The sequence below is a fragment of the Onychomys torridus genome, chromosome 4, assembly GCF_903995425.1.
Source record: "Onychomys torridus chromosome 4, mOncTor1.1, whole genome shotgun sequence".
Taxonomy (NCBI): Eukaryota; Metazoa; Chordata; class Mammalia; order Rodentia; family Cricetidae; genus Onychomys; species Onychomys torridus.
The window spans coordinates 47,418,561-47,446,551 of NC_050446.1; the positions used below are offsets into that span (position 1 = coordinate 47,418,561).

The 27,991-nt window shown below is 46.0% G+C and overlaps 2 protein-coding genes and 1 long non-coding RNA gene across 4 annotated transcripts in view; 2 read left to right on the top strand and 1 right to left on the bottom strand.

The window, feature by feature from the left end:
- Erich2 (glutamate rich 2) overlaps nt 1–13,576 on the top strand; it is a 28,388-nt gene extending 14,812 nt beyond the window's left edge. For both annotated transcript variants that reach the window (XM_036183264.1, XM_036183265.1), the window contains 5 exons: nt 499–647; nt 2,853–3,034; nt 6,944–7,001; nt 11,843–11,914; nt 12,879–13,576. In XM_036183264.1, the coding sequence (XP_036039157.1) occupies nt 499–647; nt 2,853–3,034; nt 6,944–7,001; nt 11,843–11,914; nt 12,879–13,003 (586 nt within the window). In that variant the 3' untranslated portion in view covers nt 13,004–13,576. The remainder of the gene's footprint in view (nt 1–498; nt 648–2,852; nt 3,035–6,943; nt 7,002–11,842; nt 11,915–12,878) is intronic.
- Nucleotides 545–27,819, bottom strand: LOC118581235. Its single transcript, XR_004944673.1, has 4 exons — nt 27,521–27,819; nt 7,980–8,021; nt 7,021–7,121; nt 545–631 (listed from the first exon to the last, which is right to left on the bottom strand). It is a non-coding gene; the product is annotated as an uncharacterized LOC118581235 (long non-coding RNA).
- Nucleotides 27,071–27,991, top strand: part of Gad1 (glutamate decarboxylase 1) — a 38,124-nt gene continuing 37,203 nt past the window's right edge. The window contains exon 1 of the mRNA XM_036183263.1: nt 27,071–27,393. The gene's annotated coding sequence lies outside the window, so the exon portion shown is untranslated. The remainder of the gene's footprint in view (nt 27,394–27,991) is intronic.

Consider the following 27,991-nt stretch of genomic DNA (forward strand, 5'->3'; position numbering starts at 1 on the left):
TATCCAGAATGCCTTGTCTCCATGTGCTGTTTATTGACATGAAGTTTAAGATGGAAAACACTAAAAGAGGCTGTTTTGTGACTGTGGGGTTAGTAGTAGCCTTGGAACCTCACTTAAAGGACAGCATTTGGCAAGAGCAGGCGTCTATTTACATTTTTTTCAAAAAAGCCATTCAAGGCCAATTTCTTGAAATGGTTTTATGTCACCACATCATGGTGAACCAAAAGCATTTTCATAAGTGTTTCTCTTACATGCTCTGTTTGGAAGTCTGAAAGGATTCTATGAATTGTTGCATAATAATAAAAAACACTAAGCAGAAATAGTTTTTCATGATCAATGGAACTTATACCTTTCCAAGAGCCAACATTCTATTTAAGTCCATGTTTGGTATATTATATTATGATTTTCTTTTAAATATAGTAGGCACATGTGTTTTATGAACATTTGAACATTGAACCATGACTGACGAGATGTTCCACTCTCTGCTTTAATGGGTAGGAAAGAAGCCTCTCCTAAGAAGATTGAAGATAAAGTCTCTCTAAAAAGTGCTGAAAACAAACCGTCTTCAAGGAGTGTTGAAAATAAGGATGTCTTAACAAATCGGCAGTCTGACCCGTGGTCATCTTCCTCCCTAAAAGAAAGTGCAGGTAACAAATAGCATGTCTTGCTGGACTGAATAATTGTGGCTTCTCTTTTAGCCCCACTATCCATGGCCTTTTGGACATGAGTTGGCAGCATTGTAGTTCTAAGGTGGGTCAAAGGAAGCAGTAACAGTTCCAACTCATACTGGGACACGTGGTATACAGGCAGATAGGCATCTGTGATACATGTCATATAAGATGATCGTTACAGGGCATTTAATCCTAGAATGGGTTAAAACACTATGACAGCTTACCAAGCCAGAGTGCTAAGTACTGGTTTAAAATCTGGATACAGTTGTCAAAGCAGACACTGACCTTTCTCTTAGGAAGTTCCCGTTCTAGAGGGAGGTCATCAGCCATTCCTTAAAAAGTAGGTGTTCATCAGTTGAAGAATAGATACGAAGGTGTGGCTTACTTACAGAAAGGAATAGTTTGGACTTAAAAAATATAGTCATGTCATTTACAACATGGGTGGAACTGGACATCTCCATATTAAATTAAACAAGCCAGAGAAAGACAGTGCCCCAAAACCGCTCTCATCAGGGGAACCAGTAGTCAAGACTGGAGAGGGCGTAACCACAGCTGGGAAAAGAAGGGAGAAAGGAGGGCTGAGGAAAAACCAGTCAGTACAGCTAGAGATAGGAGTCTACCGTGCTGTTAAACAGTGGGATGACTGGAAACAAGGAAAATGTTCTGTTTCAAAAACTGAGACTTGTGGAGTTTGTTTTGCCAGAAGGAGGTGACACATTTGGTGCATCAGAACATTACAGGATGCTCATGAATACGGATCTTTTCCTTTTTTTTAGGCGAAGTTTCTCTGTGTAGCCCTGGCTGTCCTGGAACTCACTCTGTAGACCAGGCTGGCTTCAAACTCAGAGATCCACCTGCCTCTGCCTCCCGAGTGCTGGGGTTAAAGACGTAGACCACCACTCTCGGCTGAATGCAATTTTTATCAATCACTTGAAAAAACATAAAAATTTTAAGCAGCAATATGAAACACCAACATGAAAAATAATTTGAGGCTCTAAGAGGGGCCACAGTGAAATTAACAGACCCAGGGAAGAATACTGTGGACCCAGAGATTAGGAAACCTCTTCACAATGCTGAGTGTCTGTGAAGAGAGTGAGTCTGTCCCTGTGATGTCACCCTTTATGACCTCCCCTCTGATGACATCAGTATGGTGAGAGAGTGCACAGACCAGGTGCGCTTTGGAGGGGCAGGAGGTTGCCGTTCCATGGAGACTATGGATAACACAGAAGCAGGTAGATGGGGGCCCTCACAAGAGCTAGTGTTGTGTTTCAGGATGACGCGTTTGACTTAGAGTTGGTTTTCTTTTCTTTTTTTTCTGGTCTGTGTTTTCCTGGCCTGTCTACTCTGGTGCTCTTTCCTGAAAGTCATCTTTTTCTTTTCTATACAAGTGTTTGTACATCATTTAGAGTACCTCGTGGCCATGATCTCATCAAAGAAGAGACTCCACAAACACAGAATCTTTCGAGAAGGGGCTGGGTCTAACTAGTTCAGTCTGAAAATATGAAATATTATACAAAGCAAAAGGCACACCCCATAGTGCTTCCCATGGGGGCACATTAGAAGAAACAAAGGATTCTTTTGGATTGCCCTGATAGTACATTTTTATATATTTTAGGAAAGAATAATAGAAAGTAGTTAAGAGTGTCAATTCTAACCAAACTGACTCCCAGACCAAGTAGGGTTGCTACATGACCTTGAATAGGGGTTGTTTTTACCTGTTTGCCCTGTTTGTTCATCAGTAAATATGAATAGAAACACTACCCAGCTGGAGAGATGCTCAGAGGGTAAGAGCACTGGCTGCTCTTCCAGAGGACCCGGGTTCAATTCCCAGCACACACATGGTGGCTCACAACTCTCTATAACTGCAGATCTAGGGGATCTAACACCTTCACATAGATATGAATGCAGAGGAAACACCAGTGAACACAAAATAAAATAATCATCTTAAAGAACAACAACCAAAATTATACGGAAAGAAAAGAGAAACACTACCCATCTCACTGGGAAGTTGACGGCGATAAATGAACTAATGTGTGTACAGATGGGAGCAGTCATGATGGGTTTTGTGTGCTGGTTGTTTTAATATATCATTTAATATAGTTTCACAGATGCCAACAGGATCTGGTCCAGTTCAACATCTAAGCTTTCCACTGTTTATTAGTTATGTGTGCTCTGTTTAAGGTGAAGCCGGCAAGGATTCGGTCCTTGCAAAGCAGGAGAAAGTTAGTGACTATTGCCTTCAGGACATTGAGGAGAAGTTGTCCGACTCAACCGATGGTGATGGTGAAGAGGACACAAATGATGAAGATGAGGAAGGCCCCTCTAAAAAGGAGACTCGTGCCCCGCTAGAGTTAATGGCAGAAGTAAGTTTGTGCGTGTGTGTGATCACTAAAGAAGCATACAGATACCGAAGTAATTAAACAGATACGCTGTCATTAGGCAGAGTAAATGAATTAGTATATATTCATTATTTTAAACTTGGCCTATTTCTTTGAGGCATCATCTCTCCCTAAACCTGGAGCTTGCTTTTTTTTATGCTCAGCTGGAAGCCAGCAAATCCCAAAGATCCTCCTTTCTCCATCTCACTCCACCAACATCCAGAGCTAGGGTCACAGACATGGACAGAACTCATGGTTTGTTTCACAAGTGCTTGGATCCGAATATTGGTCCTTATGCCTGTGAAACAAGCACTCATAACCACTGAGCCTTCTGGCCAGCCCCCAGAACTTAGTTATAAATGCTTCAATGACTATTAAAAGTGTATGGTGATTCAAGGAAGAAAACTAAAAATAACATCAGAACCTGGAAAAATTACAAACAATACAAGCTGAAGAAGCTAGTTAAAATTCAAATTAAAAGAAATAAGTTACTCTACCAGGCACTGTATATTTGAAAAATGCACAGACAAACCAATGCATATCATAGTTGAAATGAGAGCAGAGAATCCTGGGCCTGGTGGTGCATCCCTGTGATCCCAGGGATAATGGGATCTAAAGAAGGGGGAGCAGGAAAAATTCAGTTCTCCTCTGCTACAGAGTGTGACACCAGCCTGGACTACTTGAGCACTCATCTCAAAAAAAAAGTTAAAAAAAATTAAGTATAGCTACAAACAGGAATGAAAATAAAAATGTTGGGTTTGGAGAGATGGCTCAGCAGTTACGAGTACTTGTTGCTTTTACTAAAGACCTGAGTTTGGTTCCTACGTGTGTACACCCACTGGCAGCTCACAACTGCCTGTAACTTCCAGGAGTTCTGATACCTAATTCTGGCTTCTGTGGACACCAGATGCACACGTGGTGTACATACATACATGCAGACACTTATACATACACATAAAATAAAAGCAAAAATAAATTAATTTTTAAAGTGAGAATTCTGTTGCATGAGTAGACATGGCGTTTATTAATATGTGAGGAAATAAGAGCGTGGATTAGTGATCAACAGAAAAGCTTCTCAAAGAGTTTGTTTACATTAAGAGAAACATTTCATCACACTTTTATTTATTATTAGGGGTGGGCATGTGTGTTTCACAATTCACATGTGGAGTTAGTTCTTGCTTTTCACCATGTGGATCCTGGGGATTGAACTTAGACCATCAGACTTGGCCACAAGGACCTTGACCAACTGAGCCATATCACCAGCCCAGGAAAACAATGTTTAAAAGCCTTAGGTTAGACACTGGGAAAAATGCTAAAGAACTGCTTCTTAAATTGGTAAATAGTTCTTTTCCCCAAGTCTGGAAGAGAGTGAGAGGTGTCTCCTCATTTCTCAGGGGGCCTGGTGCTTGTAGACTAGATACCTGAACTTGTAATCAAAAGCTTCCTCACACAAACAAAGACAGCCATCAAATAATAGGACATTTATTTTATTGGAAGTGGTATAAAGAGGTAACAATACAATATTGTTCTAGTAAAAGTATACTCCAAGTAAAACTTAAAAGAGACTGGTCAGTGATGGCATGTCAGTTCAGTGGTAGAGCACGTTCTCAGTATATACATGACCTGGGATGTCAGTTCCATAGTAGAACATGTACTTAGCCTGGCATGTCAGCTCAGTGGTAGAGCATGTTCTCAGTATACACATGACCTGGGATGTCAGCTCCATAGTAGAGCATGTTCTCAGTATGCACATGACCTGGGATGTCAGCTTCATAATAGAGCATGTGCTTAGTATAAACATGACCTTGAATGTCAGCTCCATAGTAGAGCATGTTCTCAGTATGCACATGACCTGGGATGTCAGCTCCATAGTAGAGCATGTTCTCAGTATGCACATGACCTGGGATGTCAGCTCCATAGTAGAGCATGTTCTCAGTATGCACATGACCTGGGATGTCAGCTCCATAGTAGAGCATGTTCTCAGTATGCACATGACCTGGGATGTCAGCTCCATAGTAGAGCATGTTCTCAGTATGCTCATGACCTGGGATGTCAACTCAATGGTAGAGCATGTGCTTAGTATGCTCATGACCTGGGATGTCAGCTCAATGGTAGAGCATGTTCTCAGTATGCTCATGACCTGGGATGTCAGCTCCATAGTAGAGCATGTTCTCAGTATGCACATGACCTGGGATGTCAGCTCCATAGTAGAGCATGTGCTCAGTATGCTCATGACCTGGGATGTCAGCTCCATAGTAGAGCATGTTCTCAGTATGCACATGACCTGGGATGTCAGCTCCATAGTAGAGCATGTGCTTAGTATGCTCATGACCTGGGATGTCAGCTTGATGGTAGAGCATGTGCTTATGATGCATAAGACTGAATCGACCCCCTGTTCCCAACTCCCAGCACATAAAGACTATTTAGTGCCATAGGAGAAAAGTGATCACCAACTGTGGGGTTTAAGTTTCTGGATAATCTCAGTATATATGCACGTAAATGCCCATTTATTTTTAAAATGCCTGCAAGGAGTTGTTGGCTGACTGGTTAAAAGCATCGACTGCTCTTGTAGACGGTCTGGGTTTGGTATCCAGCATGCACATGGCTGTTCACATCCATCTGTAACTCCAGTTCTAGAGTGACACCCTCTTCTGACCTCCAAGGGCATGCATATGGTACACAGATATACATGCAGGAAAAATGCTGTGCACATAAAATAAAATTTAAAAAAATATATTATATATATATATATATATATATATATATAAATGTTAAAAGTAACTACATCTCTATATATTAGAAGTAGAAGTATTTTCAATTAGGGACAGAATGTATTTATTTAGCTTATAAAATTTTTACTTGGCAAGCATGTACTGTTTTTAACCAGCAAAAGCAATCAAATAGTACAAGCAAAATGATGATACCTCCACAGTGCTGGTAAATACTGAGTTACGTAGCATTAGTACGCTTTTCAGATTTATTTATTGTTTGTGTGTGCTTTCATGTGTCCCTGTGAACCACACACATGCAAATGTCCTCAGGTCAGAAGAAGACATTGGATCCCCAGGAACTGGAGTTACAGATGGCTATGAACCACGATATGGGTGGTAAAAACAGAACCTGGGTCTTCTTGAGATCAACAGGTGCTCTTAACTGCCTAGCCATCTCTCCAGCCCTGACAGTCTGTTTTAAACTAGTGATATGTCATCATGGAAAACTGACCCTGAACCAAAGAAATACGTAAACAATGAGACCAATGTGATACCAGTTGAATCAGCCTCCTCATTCTCAGGTTGCTAAGTAACACATAGACCCTGTGGCTAGGCAGAAGGGCTGTGACTATCTCATCAAGCTCCATCACACATCTTCAGATTACAGACCTGGGTGAAGAGGTCCTCAGTGGTTAAGAGCATTTCCACCTCTTCCAGAGGACCAGGAGTTTGGTTCCTAGCACCCACACTAGGTAGCTCACAACTGCCTATAACTCCAGCTCCAGGGGATCCAGTGCCCTGACCTCTTCAGGCACCTGCACACACAGACATATATACACATGAATAAATATAAAAATATTTAAATATAAAAATACAGAAGTGTGGCTAGTTGACTGACTACAGACTAACTCATGGAGAAATGTGTAAATATTAAAAACAGAAAACTGCCAGGTAGTGGTGATGGTGGTGGCGCACGCCTTTAACCCCAGCACTCAGGAGGCAGAGGCAGCCAGAACTCTGAGTTGGAGGACAGCCAGGGCTACACAGAGAAATCCTGTCTTGAACCTTGCCACCTCCCCAAAATCAGAATAACTAAGCATTAGTCAGTATTTTTAGGAAGTTTATTATAATTGATATTTAAATTCTGTCTTGAAACCACTCATATGAAGAATTTTTTTTCCAGTTCCTGAGAGCAGAAATGGGCCGAGACTACCAGTTGGCAAAAAAGTTATGTCAGATGAGTAAGTACAAAACACTCACCTTCTCCAGCCGTCCCTTTGTTTCTAGAAACAGATCCCATAATACAAAGATGGCTTGATTATCCCAGTCAAGTGGATTCTCTGCTAATGTCTCAGGGATCCCTTAGGAAAAAATGAGTTCAGTTATCTGTGGATTCACTTGGATTTCTAGGGTACTATTTTGTATACTAAATCAAAGTAGATTAATAGACTGGTCACTGTCCTGGGAAACAATCATCATGACATCGGAGGCAGTCAGTCACTTCGTGCTGCTAATTTCAGAGAAGAGTCAGGTGGTATGGGAGTCAACACTAACTGAAACATGGGCTTATTCCACAAATGTTCAACCCTGCTTGGATGCCAGGAGCTGTGTGAGAGCCTGGAAAATCAGCAGGCAGATGACAGCAATCCCACAGTCAGGTCTGGTGTTGGACCGGTAAATGGTGTGTCATGAATGGTAGGCACTCTGGAGAAAGCCAGAATAGGGAAGAGGAAGGGAAGGTACCAGGTGGTCAGACGTTTCCTTAGGATGGCCTGGAAGGCCTCCCTTGGAGCTTGAGGACTGAACTGAACTGTAGGAAGCCAGCCTGTGAGGACTGAGGTACAGAGCAGGATGAAGTACAGCTTTGTGGAGAGGGGAGGGGCCTGAAGGCAGCCACCAGAGACCTGGGTGGCTCAGACTGGGCAAAGGCAGCTGCTAGCATCTGAGGCTAGACACATGGCGAGGGCACAGGGCTGGGTGAGTGACACAGACCTTTCCCCAGCTGAAGGACCTTGGTTTGCCCTGTGATAGGTGGAGAACTCTGGAAGCTTTGAATCAGGAGATATCTGGTCTACCTTATCTTTCTATCTGCTATTCAGTGGTTAGAATGACTCAAAACAGTTGGGGTTTTCTTTGTATTTAAGCAATGAGTACTTTGCTGAGTTTCTTAGATCTGTACTTGATAGTTTCATCAAGTTCAAAATGTTCTTGGTCATTACCTTTTCACACCACTTCTGTCCTGATTCTTCACTCCCCTTTTCCTGCAGTTACATGCAACAAACAAAACAAAACAAAACTCATTTAGTGGTGCCTGACATGCATCTTACACTCAGCTCAGCTCTGAATTTAACATTTTCATTCTGGGCTTTATTTTAGGCATTTTCTATTGACCTGTGTTTTAATTTTCTTACCCTCCCTCCCTCTGTCCAGTCTGCTGTTAAAACTATCCAAGGAGTAAGCCGGGCAGTGGTGGTCATACACACCTTTAATCCCAGCACTCGGGAGGCAGAGGCAGGTGGCTCTCCATGAGTTCGAGGCCAGCCTGGTCTACAAAGAGTTCCAGGACAGCCAGGATTACGCAGAGAAACATGTAGAGATTCTATTTTCCAATTTTACAGTGTTTCTTTAATGATTTGGAAAGATCCCAGCTCTTTACTATATTGAATCTATTTCCAACCACTCTGCGCACCTTCTCCCCTCTCCCCTCCCCTCCTCTCTCCTCCCTTCCCCTCCTCTACTATCCCCTCCCCTCCCCTCCTCTCCTCTCCTCTTTTCTTTGAGATAGAGTCTTTGTATGTAGCCCCGGCTGTACTATAACTCACTGTATAGATCAGGCTAGCCATGTAGATAAGGATGGCCCCACCTTTTCTTCTAATATGGCGGCCATGGTTATTTTAAAAAAGAAAATGGCAACTCTATTCCTCACTAATAACAAGACCCAAAATGGTGACTGTGATGGACTTCAGTGAAGAGAATGCATAGACCAGGGATGGGAGCAGCCCCACGCTGACACGGCACTTCATCACTGGCTAAAACAGGTCTCACGACCCTTTCGGCACTGCATAGTTTACATCAGAGCTAGTGTGCCTTGTCAGTCCTTGCAAGCACTATTGACCTTTGGAGTCTTCCAAGTAAAATGTTTGGTGTCCCACACAGCATTTCCAATCAGAAGGAATCTTCAGAGAGTAGTATGTCCAGTAAGTCCAATTTTAAGGGGCATGCTGAGAGTCAAACCCAGGGCCATGCTCAGGCTAGCATGTTCTCTACACCCGAGCATGCCTTGCCCCCAGCCCTCTAATTTCGTAAGGGAACTGAGTCAGAAGGAGGTAGGCAGCTGGTGTGGCCTTCCTCACAGTGACTGACAGTGGCATGGGAGGGTGGGACCCAGCCTCTTCCTCCAGTATCCTCCTCCTCCCCAGCACGGAGTACAGACGCGAGTGAGTCTCTCTCACTCCCAACTCTGGGGACTTCTTATGGAGCCCAATGAGGGGGAAATTATTCTTTTCTTTCTGTACCCATCAGTCATTTCAGCAAGCCTGGCTGAGGCTTACAAACTCCAGCACCAGTATCACACCCATTAGGCAGTTCTGACCAACAGCCCTGCAGTGCATGGCACGGGTGGCAGACATTCAGTGAGGTGCTGTTGACACATCCACTTTAGGTCCATGGGGCTGAAAAGGTTTAAACTGGTCTGTCTTCATGGGATTATATCCTCTGCAATTTCTTCTTCCCGGTCCTCTCCCTTTTCCTTCCCTCCCTCCTGCAGTTATGTATTGAACACATGTTCTACCCCGACATTACGCCGGAAAGAGATCAGGGATCCAGGCCCTGTTTGCTAAGCAGTTTGTCTTCCCATCTCGGCTCTCCCGTTTACACTGCTCACATTTCTGTCTCCTAGCCTGCAGTACTTGTGTCTAGGTGTATAAGGGTCTGCTTCCTGTCCCTCTGTCCGTATTCATTTACTCTGACGATTAGGGGCTCCTGCTATGTGATAGACACCTGAGTGTGGGTCCTTTCTGGTTTAATTCCCCCACGCTGAGAAACAGAGACACAGAGCCCTCTGCTTCACCATCCCAGACCCTCAAACAAAAGAAAGCCACCGCTGGATGTTGGAAAGCATCCACTAATCCTTGAGGCATTCTTTTAAACTAACAATACTAATGACAGTACCAACTAAGACTTATCAGTTGTTCCACACACGCCAAGCACTGAGCCACTGTCATAAAGCAGCCAGCATGGTAGGCAGGAGGAGCCCCAAGTGCAGGCTTGCATACTGGGACAGGACCCAGAAGCTTTCCTGCAGGACCTTTTTCTTTCCCAGGTGCTCAGATTGGATTCTGTTTCCCTTCCAGAAGTTTATCTTAGTAAACAACCTCTAACACAAAATGCTAGGAATTTCCTTCAGTTCGTCCCAGACCCTCTTAGTCACTCTCGGAGTAAGGATAGCCAGAACACTAGACTAGGTGTTGGTGGCCAAACTTTAAAACTCGGGTTGGGGGGTAGATTGGGGCGAGGGCTGGAGGTTGGGAGGAGTGAGGACGGGGGAATCCGTGGCTGATATGTGAAAATAAGTTAATTATAAAATAAAGACATTTAAAAAAAATAAACCTCCTATTCCTTCACCCTCTGGAAACTGACAGCTGGAGCAGCCAGGCTGAGCCACAGGAATAACTACTGTCATATCTGAACCTGTGAGATAATCCTGATTCCAAAAGGAAAATTCCTCAACTGTTCTGAGAACGGTTAACCTGTTCCACCAAAATGAGCCTACTGTCAAAGATATTTGGGAAACCACAGGCTGAATATGTGAAGGGTTCAGTGAATCCTGTGGTTACCCCTCCATGTAAACTTTACCTTGTCGGCTGTACTTGACTTAGTATGTCAAGTGGGTGTGTAAAGAAGCACATCAGAGAAACTGCTCCACAAAGAGGCTTTACCTCACAGAAATAATTTAGACTAATGATAAGCATATTTCAGTCTAACTTAAAATATACAAAGAAGTGCTTTTACAAGAAAATATTGGTTCTGAAGACACCCAAAGTCCTTGAAAGGAACTTTGAGCAGGCACATAGAACAACTCAGACTGATGGTAAATGTTAGTCACATTTAATAGAGTCAGAAATAGTGACCGGCGTGGTGAATTGAGGTGAGGACCAAGGGATCGCTTCCCTCTGAGCCAATGGAGCCTTGAACCATCCACAGTTACCTGTCACACACAGACAAAGGAATAGCACGCTTGGTATTTCAGTGCCCTCTGGGGGTCGCCAAGATACTGCAAGAGAGCGAAGTAGGTGTGTAGAACAGATACAGAGCACTCCTCAAGGCAGGTGGAAAAGCACATGAGGGTGGTGTGCAGGGTTTTGAAAAATAGGGGGACTCCGAAACGAAACTCTGGCCTCTAGGATATTGGTAGCATATCAACAAGCCCCTGGAACGCAGGCCAAAGGAAGTAACACAGTTACAGCAAGGATCAGCAAAAGAGAAGATTACAAGGAATAAAAAAGGGCTGTGAAGAGGGGAGATGGTTGAAGCAGGTGGTGGCTGGGGTAGAGACTGGGGGGAAGTTGTCAGAACAGAGAGGAAGTATGGTTTCCCTCCTTCCATGGCGCTTCTGTCATGGAAGAGTTGGTACAAGGAAGAGAACTACTCTTTGGGGGTAGATGGGACCTTTATGTAGACACCGTCATGCAGACTTGGGTGGATGAGATTGGAAAGGGGTAGCAGACCTCTAGGGACACCGTCTTCTCATCACCCAACTCTCCGAATTTGGAAACTGTTGCCCTTTTGTGAATTTGATCCTCAGAGTCCTTCCATCGCCGGCCTGGGGAAAAAGCTGTAACTGAGGAGATTTGTTCTTTGGATAGGGGGGAGGAAATCCAGGGAGAATCATTTCTCTTATAAAACACCGCATATAAGTGGAGAGTTTTCTTTGTACTCAGATATACCTGGGATAGAATTATGGAAATTCTTGTTTTATTTGCCTTCGCCTGCTCTGATTGACAGTTTTAGTCTGTCTCACTCTAAGGGGCTGTTTGCTCAAACACTAGATATTAATACCGTATGTTCTGTTATCTATTTTCAGTCCTAATCTATGAACCAGAAAATCCTGTGGCCAAGGAATTTTTCTCACTTATTGAAGAAATATTGCTGAAGGGTAATTTTTAAATTTAAAATTTGTTTTTTATTCCTCATAGAACTATAAATAGTGTTTTTTTAATTATTATGATAGATTGTGAAAATACTTCTTCAGGAAATGATAAGGAATGTCTAAATCAGTGGTTCTCAACCTTCCTGACGATTCGACCCTCTAATACAGTTCTTCATGTTGTGGTGACCCCCCAACCATAGAATTATTTTTTGTTGCTCCTTCATAACTGTGATTTTGTTACTGTTATGAATTGTAACGTAAATATCTGACATGCAGGATGTCTGATATATGACTCCTGTGAAAGGGTGGTTCAACCCGCTGAGGGGTTGAGAACCACTGCTCTAAATGGACATTTTGAATGGTGTAGTAAACTCAGCTTGTCTTCTATGAGTGAGGAAGATGACTACCCCATTCTCCCTATGGGGTGGAACTGTCCAAACAAAGCCAGCTCCCTTGAACATGGAAGATGCAGAACATGTAACCATGCCCATATGTTACAGTGTTACGTGGGTCTCGCAATTTCCAGTGATGCCAGGGCTCTCTAAATTACCCGAAGTTAGATTCCTTTATTCTATTTCAGAATTTCTTTAACTTTTTACAAAGTTTGGCTGGTTTGTTTTTGAGACAGAATCTCAAGGATAGCCCTGAATCATGACCCTCCTGCCTCAGCTTCTTGAGTTCTGGGATTACACATGTACCATCATGCCTGGCTTTTGAAGGATTTCTTTACCAAGGGTAAAAGTTATTTTTACAGACCTGTGTGTTGTTAATTTTGAACCCACAAACATCTACCCGGTAGTCAACGTAAATATGTTGACTTTCTTCTTCTATTTTGATCCTGCACCGAGTTAAGCTCAATGTCTGTATTCCTCAAAATACATGTTTCGTGGTACAGGGAGCTGAGATGGAAGCGTTTTCAGCGAGTGGGAAGATCAGAAACGTAACCAGCATCTCTTTCCTTCTGTGGCAGAGAAAGCTCAGAAGCGCGAGGAAGATGACGAGGACAGTGAAGAGGACACCAGCAGCGAGAGCGAAGCAGAAAGCAGTGAGGATGGGAGCGAGGACAGCTCCGATGAGTGTGAAGACGGGTCCTGAAGGTCGCTGCCGTGGAGAGTTATTTTCAAGAGTGTATGCCATGCAAATGCAAATATAAAGAAGAGAGCCGCTGCTTAGTGTGACTGTGCTTTCTTCGCTGCAGAGTTCAAGGGATCTGTGTTCTTAGTTTGGGCTCCTTGCTTATGTTTAGGCTTAGGCCGAGGCAAGTCACTTAGAGAGGGAAAAAGGGAGGCCATACAATGTGCGAGGGACACAGTGAATGCTCTGCATACTTTCTTTACCCTTAAATCCCTAAGTAGTATGTTACTGTTCCCATTTCACAGGGGGGAAAGTAAGGCATGTTAAGGGTAGTTTTCCAGTGTGGGTCACCTATTTATAGGGTCTGGATCTGCCTCTGTGACATCATGACTCAACAGCTGTGTTTTCAGTCCCCCTTATTGACTGCCACAGGAAGCCTTTTTTAAAAAAAATCTGTTTGTGTGGCATGTATCAGTATCTGGAGAGTTCATCCTCTCCTCCCTGGAAGAGAAACAGGACTTTGGTACTTCTCACGGTTGTGTCCCTAGCCACTGGTAAGTAGCTGGAAAATAAGTGTGTCTGTATACAAATACAATCTCCAATGAATAAATGAAATGAAAGATAAATGTTTGTATTTTTATGCAACACTGGAAAGGCTTTTTACTTATGTATCAATCACTGTTATTTTTCTTATTCTGTATTTTTGAAGATTTATTTGTGTGTGTGTGTGTGTGTATAACAAAAAGAGGCCATGATTTTGAGAGGGATCAAGGCAGGTGTGGACCCCATAATCTCATAGGGAGTGGCATTATTAGGAGATATGGCTTTAAGGATGGCTATGGCCTTGTTGGAGGAAGTGTGTCACTGTGGGGGTGGGCTTTGAGGTTTCCTATGCTCAGGATACTGCCCAGTGTCTCAGTTCATTTCCTGTTGCCTGCAAGACGTAGGACTCTCAGCTCCTCCAGCACCACATCTGCCTGAATGCCGCCATGCTCCCAACCATGATGATAATGGACTGAACCCCTGAAACATAAGCGAGCCACCCCAATTAGATGCTTTCCTTTCTAAGAATTTCCATGGGTCATGGTGTCTCTTCACAGCAATAGAAACCCTAACTAAGACAGCAGGGTACAGGGGAGGGATTGGAGGGAGGAGTAGGAAGGGGGAGAGTGAATTAGTAATTATTTTTATTTTAAAATTGTTCTAAATTAAAAATATATTTTAAATTTATTACTTTTAAATGGAGGCTGGAGAGAGGGCTTAGCAATTCAGAGGAATGGATGCTCTTCCAGAGGAACCAGGCTTAGTTAGTGCCCAGTACCCACACTGTAGCTCACAACTGTAACTTCAGTTTCCTGGGACCTGTGCTGGCTACTTTTCTGTCAGCTTAACACAAGCTGTAGTCATCTAAAGGAATGAAACCTTAATTGGAAAATTGTCTCCATAAGATTGAGCTGTAGGCAGGCCTGTAGGGCATTTTCTTCATTAGTGATGTGGGAGGGCCCAGCCCATTGTGGGTGGAGACACCCAGGCTTGTGGCCCTGGATACTATACCCTGAGAAAAGCATAGCAAGCCAATTAGCTGCTCAGGTGACCTCTGCATCAGCTACTACCTCCAGCTGACTTTCTTAGATTATGAGCATGTAAGACATGCACATGTAAGAAAATAAACCTGCCAGTTGTGGTGGCACACGCTGGTAGGATTTGCTGAAGGAGGTGGAGGCGGGAGGATCACGAGTTCGAGGCCAGCCAGGGCTACACATTTTTAAAAAAAAAAGAAGAAAAGAAACCCTTTCCTCTCAAAGTTGCTTTTGGTCATGGTGTTTTATCACAAAAGTAACCCTAACTAAGATGGTAGCTGACTTCTGCAGACACCAGGCATCCACATGGTGTGTATATATATATATATATATATATATATATATATATGCAGGCAAAATGCTCATAAAATAAATCTTGATTTAAAAAACAAAAGTCCACTGGGTATTAGCAAGCTCAAGGCCCTGGGTTTGATCCTCAGCTTAAAAAAAAAAAAAAAAAAGCTGCTGGGTGCATGCCTTTAATCCCAGCACTTGGGAAGCAGAGCCAGGTGGATCTCTGTGAGTTTGAGGCCAGCCTGGGCTACCAAGTGAGTTCCAGGAAAGGCTCAAAGCTACACAGAGAAACCCTGTCTCGAAAAACAAAAAAAAAAAAAAAACAAAAAAAAAAAAAAACCCAAAAACAAACAAAACCCCAAAAAACAAAAAAACCCAACAAACAAACAAACAAAAAAACCCAACAAAACCAAAAACAGCAAAAAAGCCAGGTGGTGGTGGCACACACCTTTAATCCCAGCACTTGGGAGGCAGAGCTAGGTGGATCTCTGTGAGTTCGAGGCCAGCCTGGTCTACCAAGTGAGTCCCAGGAAAGGCACAAAGCTACACAGAGAAACCCTGTCTCGAAAAAAACAAAAAACCAAAAAACAAAAAAAAAAACAAAAACCAAAAAAAAACCCAATAAACAAACAAACAAACAAAAAAAAAAACCAGCAAAAAAATTAAATGTCTTGGCAAGAAACAGATCACTTGGAAATTACCATTAGCTTGCCTACTACTACACAGTGTGCTCAAAGGAGAGTCCTGCCCATCATACATCAGAGGGACCAAAATCAATTTCTTCCTACTGGTGTCGGGTGAATTTAGCCAAAGGTGGGGCAGAATAAACCAACTGACTTTATCTTCCCCAAAGTGTTTGTCTTAACTCAAAACCTGCCAGTGAAGAAAAGAAGAAGCAGTAAAATCAAATGCTACAGCCGGTGGGGTTGGCGGCCCATGCCTTTGATCCCAGCACTGGGGAGGCAGAGGCAGGCAGATATCTGAGTTCAAGGCCAGCCTGGTCTTCAGGGGCAAGTTTCAGGACAGCCAGGGCTACACCGAGAAACTCTGCCTCAAAAAAATAAAAATAAAAATAAACAAAAAATGAAGTCACTAGGTGAAATTAAGAGAACACGGAGATTTGTTTCAAACTAAAACTTGGCTAGCCTTGCTCTCTAGTACCTGCTAAGGCAATGCTTGTATATTGTTTCAATTCACTATGTCACTTACACCCTTCAAGAAGGCTTCTGTCTGGGGAAGGAGGACAGCTCTTCCCTCTCCCTCCCTCGGCTTTCTCATCTGGATCTAGAACAACAACAACAAACAAAAAAAAAAAAACCTATGCTGGCCCAACAGAGACCAGCCATCCTCACTTGGTAGTTGCCGGGTGCCTTCCCTCCCTGATCAAAACCCCAGATGTCCACCGGGAGATGTTTGGAATGTGTCTGTTCAGCTGTACAAAATAAAACCAACAAAACTTGAATCGAGTGGTTCCAGTGGTGAAGGAACATCCTGTGCAGCGACACAATGGTAAACAGTGACGACTTGGTTTCACAGAACCTGTGTGTGTTTGTGTATATGTGTGTGTGTGGGGCGGGGGGGGGGATGCATGAACGTGTGTCGGCCAGAGGTTGACACTAGGTGCTTTCCGCCTTGTTCTTTGAGAGCTCACTGAACCCAGTGGTCTCCAGTTGGTTAGACTGACCAGTGAGGTCCAGAAATGAGCAAGTGGTAGGGTAACAGGTGCACACTGCCATAGCCGGCTTTTTGGGTGGAGTTTAGGGATCTGAACTCAGGGCCTTATGATCTCATGGCAGGCATGTTACCAGCTCAGCTGTTTCTCCATCCCCAGAGTTTATCTTAGTAGGAAGAATGAATATTAAATAAGGTAAGTAAACAATTTTGAAGTGGTAAAAGTGTTGGGGAAAGAGTGTCCTAGAGAGTCACTCTGTTAAAGGATGAAGGAAGGCCTCACTGAGAGAAGAACGTTAGAGCAAAGACTGGAGTGCAGATGGACAAACTTCATGTGCACCCAGAGGAGGAATCTTCAGACAGGTGACAGTTACAAAGCCCCTGAGATGGGAGGATGCCTAAAATATTCAGGAAAACGGCGAAAAGAGCAGTGTGGCTGGGCAGAGTGATAATGAAACAGCATTGTCAAGTTAAAAGTCCAGAACACTGGAGGTCCGAGTAGTCATGTCACGGGTCCCAGACCTTAGCATGAGTGACTCCATGATTGACGTACTGTTCAGGCCTAGGAACCCAGCATGTAGACAGCACCGCCTGCCAAAAATGAGAACAAAGACCTAATCCATCAAAATCCACAATTCTGGGAAAGTCTCAAAATGTATGTACTAACCTTGTTTTTTAACTTCTGTAGTTCTGCTTCTGGCTAACTGTTCTTGCTAACCGAAGTGTGTCAACTCAGGATGTGGTTTCTTTATGAAGAGATCACCCTGAGAAAGGTCTGGGACTATACTCTGGTCCCAAACATCCTGTGTAGTCATTGGCAAATAAAGACCATCCATTGGCTTGAACTGGTCTTTGGTGGATACCTCATAACCGGAACACTGTGGAGACCTGGGCTTCACTGAGATCGGGGCCCTAGGGTGCTTTGAATGTGGCAGCAGCAGTAGAGACCTGTGCTTTGACTGTAGGCATGGACTCCAGAGAGCTTTATGTAGAGGAAATCCAATCCACCATGGAACCCAATGTTTCACACCATTTCAAGGAGAATGGGTGAGTGGGAGCAGAAGCCGAGATGTGGATGAAGTTTTTGAAAGCAGATTCAACAGTTCATCAAGATTGAAAGACAGAGCCAGGGATAACTCCAAGACATTTGCTTAAGCCAGCTAGAAGGGTTGCGATGTCTCAGCTTGTCACTTACTGAGGTGGAAAGGTCACAATAGGAACACATTTGGGGGAAAACTTGGGAGTTGAATTTGGGACACTTTAGAGTACATACTATTAAAAATCTAAGTGAAGAGCTCCGTAAACCATATGAATCTGTAATGTTGGGTGAAGATATGAATACTCATAAATAAAAATGGCATTTAAAGTCACATGACTAGATGTGATCATGGAGAGAAGGAAGATAGAAAAAGATTCAAACCACAAACCCCAAAGAAACCCACCACTGTGTATGATGTCACCTCATCATGGGGCTCCCCTCCCCTCCCAGGTGAATCTGAGTCCCCCATCAGAACATTGTCTTCCCCAGAAATTAAACGCCCTTTACGTCACTAAGAGGAGGAGCCCAGGCCCAACCCTGAATGATCAGCCACTCTGCTGAACAGAGAGCAACAAAATGAAGGGCTGATGGGCATAGCTAGCAAATTCAATGGGCAGGAAGCGGGGAGGCAGGGACTGATGTGTGTCAGCCCCGTGTTGAACCAAGATGGAGGAGCAGCAGCAGCCTGATGGAATGCGACCAACAGGCACTACTGAACTGACGGAAGGGGTGTGCCGACCAGCCGAGCCAAGCCCACACAGCTGGTGCTAGCCTCATTTTACTGATGAGACCATTTACAGCAATTAAGTGACAGCTGAGAAGTGAAATCAAGATTCAAAGTCTGAGGCGAGGAGATGGCTCAGGAGGTAAAGATACTTGCCACCAAGGCTGAAGACCTGAGTTCAAGCCACAGGACCCATAGGGATGAAGGAGAGAACCAACTATCAAAAGCTGGCCTCTTGGCCAGGGGTGGTGGCACACACCTTTAATCCCAGCACTCAGGAGGCAGAGGCAGGAGGATCTCTGTGAAAGGCCAGCCTGGTCTACATAGAGAGTTTGAGGACAGCCAGGACTGTATAGAGAGACCCTGTCTCAAAGAAAAAATTGTCCTCTGTCACCTAAGCTTTATGTGTGTATTGTAACATGGGCATCCTCTGGTATACACACACACACACACACACACACACACACACACACACACACAAGAAGTAAATACGCAATTTTTTTTTTTTTTAAGTGTTAACTTCAAGTCTGATTGATTTCAACATTTTTTGCTTTCTCTCCAGATGAAACTTAACTTTCCTTTAAGACCCCACCAGGACTTGGAGAACATAACATTCACATCATGAGACATGATATAAAAATATAACATTATTTCATATGAAGCCTGGTCTGGATTCTTCGGAAACACTAATCCTCCTCTTCTTACAGACCCCCTGAGAGGATGGTTTTTTTCCAGATCATAGTGTTATTCATGGCAGAACCAGAAGGCAGAGCAGAGCAGAGCAGAGCAGAGCACAGGGCACTGGGGATGCAGGAAAATGAGAGAACGGCCTTCCCACTCCCACCTCCCCACTCCCCCACCCCCCAGCCCGTGGTCCGCTAAGCCCTGCAACCTCTCTGGCCTTACGTTGCCTCAGGTGTAAAGCAGAGGACATATGGTAATTAAATGAGAATCCATAAAACACACAGGAAGACAAATGGAGCTGGAGAGACCGCTCAACAGTTAGGATCACTGGCTGCTTTTACAGAGGCCCGGGTTCGATTCCCAGCACCCACATGGTGGCTTACAACTGCCTGTAACTCCAGTTCCATGAGATCAAATGCCCTATTCTGACGTCTGTGGGCACCAGGCATGCATGTGGTACACATACACACATGCAGGCAAAACATTCATCCACATTAAAGTAAATCTTTTGTAATATATAGACTGCTATTTCTCCTAGTCATGCTGATAGAAAGAAAGACCGAGGGACAGAGAGAAAGACAGAGAGAAAGACGGGTCTCTAAACACCCTTCTCTAAACACTCACCTCCGTCAGGCTGACAGTAGGCAATCCTGGAACTCTATTACCAGTCAGCTGAGGGATCCTTTGCCCCATTCTGACGGGGCTTACAAAGAGCCGCTCTCCTCTGCGTCGTGTCTCTAAGCTTCTGTGTTGGGATCTAGAACTCTTTGGCTCTGGACTTTAAGTGCCGATGGCCCAGCACCCACCCGCTGGTGTGACATCTCTGGGCTAAGGGTCTTTTTTTTTCCCCCGAGACAGCGTTTCTCTGTGTAGCTTTGTGCCTTTCCTGGAACTCGCGCTGTAGATCAGGCTGGCCTCGAACTCAGAGAGGTCTCCCTGCCTCTGTCTCCCAAGTGCTGGGATTAAAGGCGTGCGCCACCGCCGCCCGGCTCTTGGGACCCACTGCTCTCAGTGTTATATAGCTCCTTACAGCTTCCTTCCGGAACTCAGGCTCCAGAGCTACACAGAGAAACCCTGTCTCAAAAAAAAAAAAAAAAAAAAAAAACAAAACAAAAAAACAAAAAAACCCAGACCACTTCCTGGGGGGGGGGGGCAAGATGTAGGACACAGCTCCTTCTCCAGCACCATGTCTGCCTGCACAACACTGTGTCACCATGATGATATGGACTAAACCTCTGAACTGTAAGCCACCCCAATTGAATGTTTTCCTTTAAAAGAGTTGCCATGGTCACAGTGTCTCTTCACAGCAATAGAAAGCCTAACTAAGACAATGCCCCACCTGAGGTAGACTTCAGACAGTGAAAACCACCAAGGGGGTGGGACAATGTGTTGGGTCCAGGCCACACAAGGTAAACAGCGCACTGGAATGAGACCCAGATGACTGCTTCATACCTCCCACCTACCCAGAGAAGAGAGAGAGGGCTACTTGCCTAACTTCTACTAACCACAACCTTTCTGCTTAGCCATGCAGTCTGGAGCAGACATTCTCAACCCACCCACCCCAGGTGGCATGGGTGAAGGAGGTGTTCCTCCCTGACTAGATTGAGGACCTCACGAGGACACCCTGTTGTCACTGTGGGCGGAGTGGCCTGAGGACCATCAGAAGTTGTTGTGGTGAAAGTGGAGAGGCCTGGAGTCCTTCCAGGGAAAGACTCCCACAGTTTAGCGGCATCCCTGAAGTCTTTGGTCCTTCCTGCAAGTGAGACAAGTCTCTTGACCTGTATGCTACTGGCTTCACAGTCTCCTGCAGTCACTCAAAATGGTCTGTGGGGCGGAGGGGTGGGGAGCATCAGTTTCTCTGCTCAGGCTTGAGCCCTGTGTGCAGAGGTGGGGGCGGAGACTCTCCCAAGTGGCTCCTCCCCCTACCATGAAGACGGACTGGGGTTGCAGTTGCCCTGTTCTCCAAGGGCAGTGGCAACTAAATCCTTCACAGCCCTGCTGGACTTGGGAACTGTGGAGTCAACAGAAGGTTCTGTACAACCTCCGTGGACACTGCTTCTGCTCCAGCTGCCCTCTGATGGAGAGGGAAGGGACCCACAACTCTCCTTAGGCATCTTCACTGCTCCGGCCTGGCAGCTTCAGCCATTGTGTTTAGTTTAAGAATTACATACAAGAATAGAATACATTTTGATTAAATCTACCTCCCCATTCTCTTCCCTCTGATTCCTCCAATACCCCCAAGAACAACTTTTCCTTCCTAACCTCCTGTACTCTTTAAAATCCACTGAATCCACTTGGTAGGTGCCAGGATGTAGGGTCATCCCCTGGAACATGGTCAGCCTAGCTTTAGTCATTTTAAAATGCAAAAAAGTGTTAAGATATGTTGACAAAGATTTGCCATGAAATTAACATTTTCTTCAAGAATCTTCAAAAACAATTGACCTCTAGCCAACACTTTCAGGGAGGCTTGAGTCTTCTTCCTGTCTCAAGAGATGCCTGAATTCCATCACGGCTCCCCTTAACCTTCTTGCTGTAAAAGATCTGCTGTAGCCATAATCCATCACCCCAAATCCATAGCACATCACCCCAAAACTCATGAGTTTGAAAAATCAGTTTCATACCAACGTCCAAACCAAATCACATGGCCAAACTCAACATGGAGGAGAGGGCAGAGAGGCAAGGAACTTTGAAGGCTCCTCCCACTCTGGGACTTATCTGTAGAGTTGAAATAAGTCTATAACCCCAGTAAAAAGATAATGATTCCCATTTAATCCTTACATTTATGAGCTGTTAAAACAATTCAGTTCAGCAGAATGGTGGTGGCACATGCCTTTAATTCCAGCACTCAGTAGGCAGAGGCAGGCAGATCTCTGTAAGTCTGAGGCCAGCCTGGTCTACAGAGTGAACTCCAGGACAGCCAGAGCTACATAGAGAAACCCTGCCTTGAAGGGGGGAAAGATGCTTAAATGGATCTAAAGGATCCCTGGCTCATCCTGTCAAAGAAAGCAGGACTTTGGCCTCCCACCTGGAACTGCAATGGATCTACCCTTACTATGTGAGGAAAGCCTACAGTCTGATCACTGCAAACCCAGTGAACTGTTAAATATAATCCCTTCACATAAAATGGACTGACAGGGTCTGGAGAGATGGCTCAGTGGTTAAGCGCACTGACTGCTCTTCCAGAGGATCTGGGTTCAATTCCCAGCATCCACATGGCAGCTTACAGCTGTCTAACTCCAGTTCCAAGGGACCCAGCACCCTCACAGACACAAGACAAAACATCAATGCACATAAAACGAAAGTAATTTAAAAATGAACTGACATGCTGAAGAATATTACTTTAAGGCATGCTACTTTTGTTTATGTTGCATTTGTTTAACTCTGTGGAGCTGTGTTACTGTGCCTGTCTAAAACACCTGATGGTCTAATAAAGATCTAAATGGCCAATAGCAAGGCAGGAGAAAGGATGGGCGGGGCTGGCAGGCAGAGAGGATAAATAGAAGGAGAAAGCTGGGAGAAGAAGAGCAAGAGGGATCAAGGAGGACATCAGAGGCCAGCCACTCACCTACACAGCCAGACACAGAGTAAGGAGGAAAGAAAAGGTATACAGGAATAGAGAGAGGTAAAAGTCCCAAGGCCAAAGACAGACGGGACAATTTAAGTTAAAACCTGGATAGAAACAGTCCAAGCTAAGATTGGGAATTAATAATTAATAAGCCTCTGTGTGGTTTTTTTTTTTATCCAAAAGAGTAAAAAAAAAAAAACAAAAAAAACAAAAAACAAATAACACCTCTGACAACTTTGGGAGTTGGAATGAGTCCCCCATTAAGGTTCTAGTTTTCTTCCCTGAGTACAGGTCAATGCCTGGAAAGGACTCAGATCTGACTCTACACGATTAAGTAACCAGATTCTCCCTGACCAAATCAGAACACTCCAGAACCTTCTTACAAACAGTACCAGACACATAAGTCCGGGAATAGAGATTAAATACCTGGTATTTTAATCCGAAAAGAAAATGAATAAAAATATGACTAAGTCGTACTCTTTCACTAATTCAGTTTTACGATAAGATTCCCTCTCACACATCTGGATCCAGGTCTGTGATTTCTGTGCTATCTGCCTTGCAGCAAAGCTGTTTCTAGCTTACAAAGGATTCCTTAAGGCACCTTTGGGATGCAGCGGCAAGGAAAAGAAACAGATGCCATGCTGCCTGTCCCCTTTCATCAAAGGGACATACGAGCCTCGGTGTTTGAGGTCACATCTGGGGCATTTCTCAGCGTTTAAAAGGGATCTGCTTTGTGAAAAAATATAATAAAATAAATTGCAGAGGCATACGTGAAATGGAACCGGCCCGGCAGGCTTCGGTGAAGACCAGCTGTGTTTGGGGCTGTTGTTCTCCTTAGGAATTGTAATCTATCGCCCCCTGCTGGTCACTGTGTTCGTGCTTGGGGTGGCAGAACTGGGCGTTTCTGAATTCACACAAAATACAAATCTCCCAGCGCGGCTTGCTTGCTCGGTTTGTGCCAGGGTGTTTTCAGCCTCGGACTATCAAAGGGGAACAGACACATGACAATTAATTATCTGACGACTCCAGCTCTCCACAAGAAATCATTGCAATTTCTGGACTCGCCCCAGCGGGAGCTCTTCCTCCCCGCCCCCTTTTAACCCTGTCACAGCCTGCCAGGAACCAGTGCAGTTCTCTGTTAGGATGGGGTGTGCGTTGGGGCCGTCCAAAGAAAGTCCAGAAAGCCTAGGGGATCTATCTTTATGGACACAGCGAAGGGACCTGCGGTCTGACTGAAAACCGCCTCCCTCCCTAGTTCTCCAGGGAGGCGCGTTTAAACGCGACCACTGCCACTTCTCCTTTCTCACTCTTACTCTTTGGTTAAAATCATAATTTAATACTTGAAATAGACCTTTAGGACCCAGCTAAAATGAAGCAAAAATCACGCCTCTAAATTGCCGTTCTTGGAAGCTAATAATGCAAAGTGCGTCAAAAGTCAGTTGACGTCTTATCTACTCACCTTGACAGAAAATATTTTAAGCAAAAGGGGTGGAGGGGGGGACTCCCCGGAAGCGGGTTGGGGAGCCCCTTTCCCAACGCCCCTCCCACCTGATTTTCCCCCCTTCTGGAAAAAAGCCAGGGCCCCAAACGCGATGTGAGTGTCTTTGAATGTCCCGGGGAAAGGGCACTGTGGGCAGAGAATGTCAGTCAATGTTGACCTAGGGGACGTCGTCCTTGGTAGACAGACTAGGTGAGTAGCCTGGGCCACCCCCAACGCCCGGAGGAGGGAGGAAGAACGCAGCCGGAGGCATTCCCTGCCCTTTTGAGCCTTACAGCGCTGCTTTCCGGTTTCTTCAAAGCGCTAATTCGTAGATCTAAATACGAATGAAACAGCTGGCCGGACACCACACCCTTCCAGGCCACCCCTCACCACCGGTTCAAGTCCCTGGAGAGGAAGTCTTTTTTTTTTTTTTCCTCATCCCCCATTCTTCTAAGCATCACTCCCTGGGAGTTTGAAGATAAAAAGAATGAAAACCACAGATAAAAATAGTCCAAATATTGTTTCTGAAAAGCCAAATGACAAGGACAGCTACCACCGGTCCATATTCTTAGGCGGAGAAGAAAGGGGTGGGCGAAACGCTCCAGGGCACAATCCCCTGCCAGGCAAAATAAACAACAGTAACTTCCCAGCGGGAAGAAGATGGGGCCCAGCCTGGGGCAGAGGCAGGGGGGTGGCCAAGCACTTGCAGGGAATACCCAGCAAAGCCCTTAACGAGAGGCGCTGTCCTCGGTGCTGAAGTCCGTTCCTTGCCTCAAAACTCGATGGCCCAGTACTGAGCGCATTTCCAGGCCCTCTGTTTTTAATGCCCCGCTGAGCCCAAGAGTCTGGAGTTGGAGCAGGAGAAAATCAGAGATCAACTCAATCGTGAGTCTCTCGGTCTACCTTTCTCCCTGGCTCACCGGGGTGCCACCTTCATGAGTGCAAAGGTAATATAACCCAGAAGGTCGCTGACGTCCGTTCCATTGATTACTACTGTTCATATGCTTTTAAACTAAAGACAAGCCTTCATTCTCATCCTCCCCATCACAAAGGAGAGAGTAGAGGAAGAAGGGGGCCACCTCGAAGATGGACCCAGCCTGGTTTAATTTGCGATAACTATTGTTGTAAAATATCCTTTTGTTTCCAACATGGTTGTTTTTGCTAAAGCCCTGGGAGTGAGCTCTTTTGAATTCTGTGGTCAAAGACAGACATGGTTGAAAATTTCTCCATCTAGTGCCCCAGGTGAAGAGAAGGCACGTTCCTTTACAGGGAGTCTTGGGGGACCGGGAAGGGGACGGAGGAAGGCCGGCATCCCAGCAGAATGTATTTAGGGTCAGGAGGATGTGTGGCTTCCTCCCTTCGGGCCAGTGGGTCTTGAGTGACTAAGCAGTGGCACCCAGCTCCCTAGCTGGTGTCACTACATCTTTTCACGAAGGCCTGAGAAGGAGGCATGGAAAAAACTCCGAGTTCATCTCATAAATAGTTCCAAGATATCCCGAAGAGCCACGAGGTGCGCGGTTTGAAGGGACATTTCCCTCGTGACACACACACACACACACACACACACACACACACACACCTACCTAACCAGGAGCTGTGACACCGGGGGACTTCCGTTATGGCCCAGCCCACCCTCCGGGTGCTTTCTGTCTTTAAAACGTGCGGGGGCTTTTATTGTGAGGTGGAGACAGAAAGCATCCGTGTTTTCTTTGGTAGCAGGAGCAACGCTATTTCAATCTCTTTTGTTGAACACACCATATCTTCCCAGTCCTGACTCTTCCAGCTCCCTCACGGAAATTTCGGTAATTTATACGATATATATATTTTTTTATGTTTCCGTTGCTTGGTGATGAAAATCGATAAGATAGTCACAGAAAAGGGACGGGTCTTGGGTAAACCATCGAGGACCCAGACGTGCACATAAATAAACCCTGCTTGCTGCACCGCAATGTGAGGGGAATCACTACGAAAACGAGTAAAGCGAGCAACGGAGTACTCCCCATCACCCAGTCACACCCAAAGATCAAGTTAGTTTTGCCCCCAAAGAATAAGAAACGCAAGGGGAGAAAAGGTGGAGCCAGGAGGTAGCTGGGGGGAGGCTTGAAGAGAGCAGCGAGTTAAGAGCTAGGGGAGCATTTCCAGGTGTTGTCTGGGGCGCACCAGGAAAAACCGCAGCCGGCGCAGGGTCTCTGGGCGTTTGGCGCCCTCTGGTGGAAGTTTTCCAGTTACCGCCTTTTCCTGCCGGGGGGGACTGCACCCCGCTCAGCAAGGTGCTTAAATACTGCTAAGAGAGAGTCTTTAAACGCCGTGAAATTGAAAAGAAGTGAGGAGAGTGGGCCAAGACGAGGAGTGCTCTGTCCTGCCTTCCCGGAGCCACCTCCACGCTCGAGTTCCCCACGCGTGTGGAGTGGCACTCGTGCGTGTTATTAACCTTCAGACATGATCAATCACGAAGATTTCTTTTCCCTTCCTCAAGGGAGGGGGAGGGCTCAGAGAAAGAGAACGGGGGCCCTTTCCTCTGGTGGTACCAGGTGTTCGAACGTGGTGGTTTGAGGATGCCTCTAACGGGGTGAAGAAGCTGGGGTGAGGAAACTCCACGGTCCGGGTGGGCCCTCGTCTCTGTCTGTTTTGCCTGTACAGCAACCCTGACTCAGTAGACCCCCGCCCCCCGCACGCGCCCAGGACACCACCCATAGAAAGCCCTGTGGAGGGTCGTGGATCCTGGGCAATCACAGGAAAGGGATTAAGGTGATGCTGGCCTCTTCATCACCGCTCATTTCTTAGCTCCAGCTGACCAGCATCAGCAAAGACAGTAGTCTTCTCCAAGAGACGGGAAGGGGGCGGGGGGCAAAGAAGAGAAGAAGCACCCAGTGAAACAGAATTCTTCGTAGCAATTATCTTTTTCCCTGCTCTCACCCAACATTGCCTATCTCAAAAAAAAAAATAATAATAATAATAGAGCGTGCTGATTACGTTCTGGATTACTCATAGGACTTTGCTTTCCCCCCTTCTGATCGAAACCTCGTGAGCTGGATTTATGATCGCCCTGTAAAGCTCCGGAGGCGGTCAGACACCTGCAAAGGAGCCCCACCGCTCCGCGGACGAGCTGCCCCCGCGAGCAGCGGCCTCGTGATTCCCCCCGCCGAGCCGGTCCCCGCCTCCCTACTCCGCCCCCGCCTCCCCCAAGCCCAGCGGCCGCCTCTCCGGATCTCTGTCTTCTCCAGGCTCTCGCGTGCCCCGGACCAGCGATCGTGCAAGCAAGGAAGCAGCCCGGGGTGACACCCGGCACGGACTCCTGTGGCTGAGCCGAGACAAGCCGGGGACGCTTCGCCCAGGAGCCGCGGGAGGGTCCAGCTAGCGATCGCCCAACCAAGGTGGGTAAATACGGGACCGCCGGGACTTGCCAGGGCCCAGCCTTGGTTGCTCAACCCGGTCCTCTCAGCCTGCGGCTTCTTGTCAAGCCCTATCCCACCCCACCCCGAGCGCGCGCCTGTCGCCCACCTTCCACAGCCTAGTGCTTCCCGCCAGTCCGGTGGCAGCTGTCTTTTGGCGCTCCCCGGCCCCCCGGCCCTCCTCTCTCTTGCGATCGTTATCAATGGTTTCTTCCGGAGGACACACAGGAGCCGAAGTGCCACGAGAGCCATTTTCCCTGGGCGCTTCGGGGATCGGAGCTCGCGGCTCTCGGATACGCGCCTGGGGAGCCGCGGCCGAAGGTGCGAGGAGCGGTAACCTGTTACTTCCCCAGCACCCGCCTTCACCGCCGCCCGGCGGGCTTCGAGAGCGCGCGCGCGGGGACAGATGCCCTGCCCGAGGGACGACGTGCAAGAGGCGGCTGGTGGGCTGCGCTCTGCGGGGTCTTAGATGGACCCAGATTCCCATTCATATTCTCTCTCTCTCTCTCTCTCTCTCTCTCTCTCTCTCTTCTCTCTCTCTCTCTCTCTCTCTCTCTCTCTCTCTCTCTCTCTCTCTCCT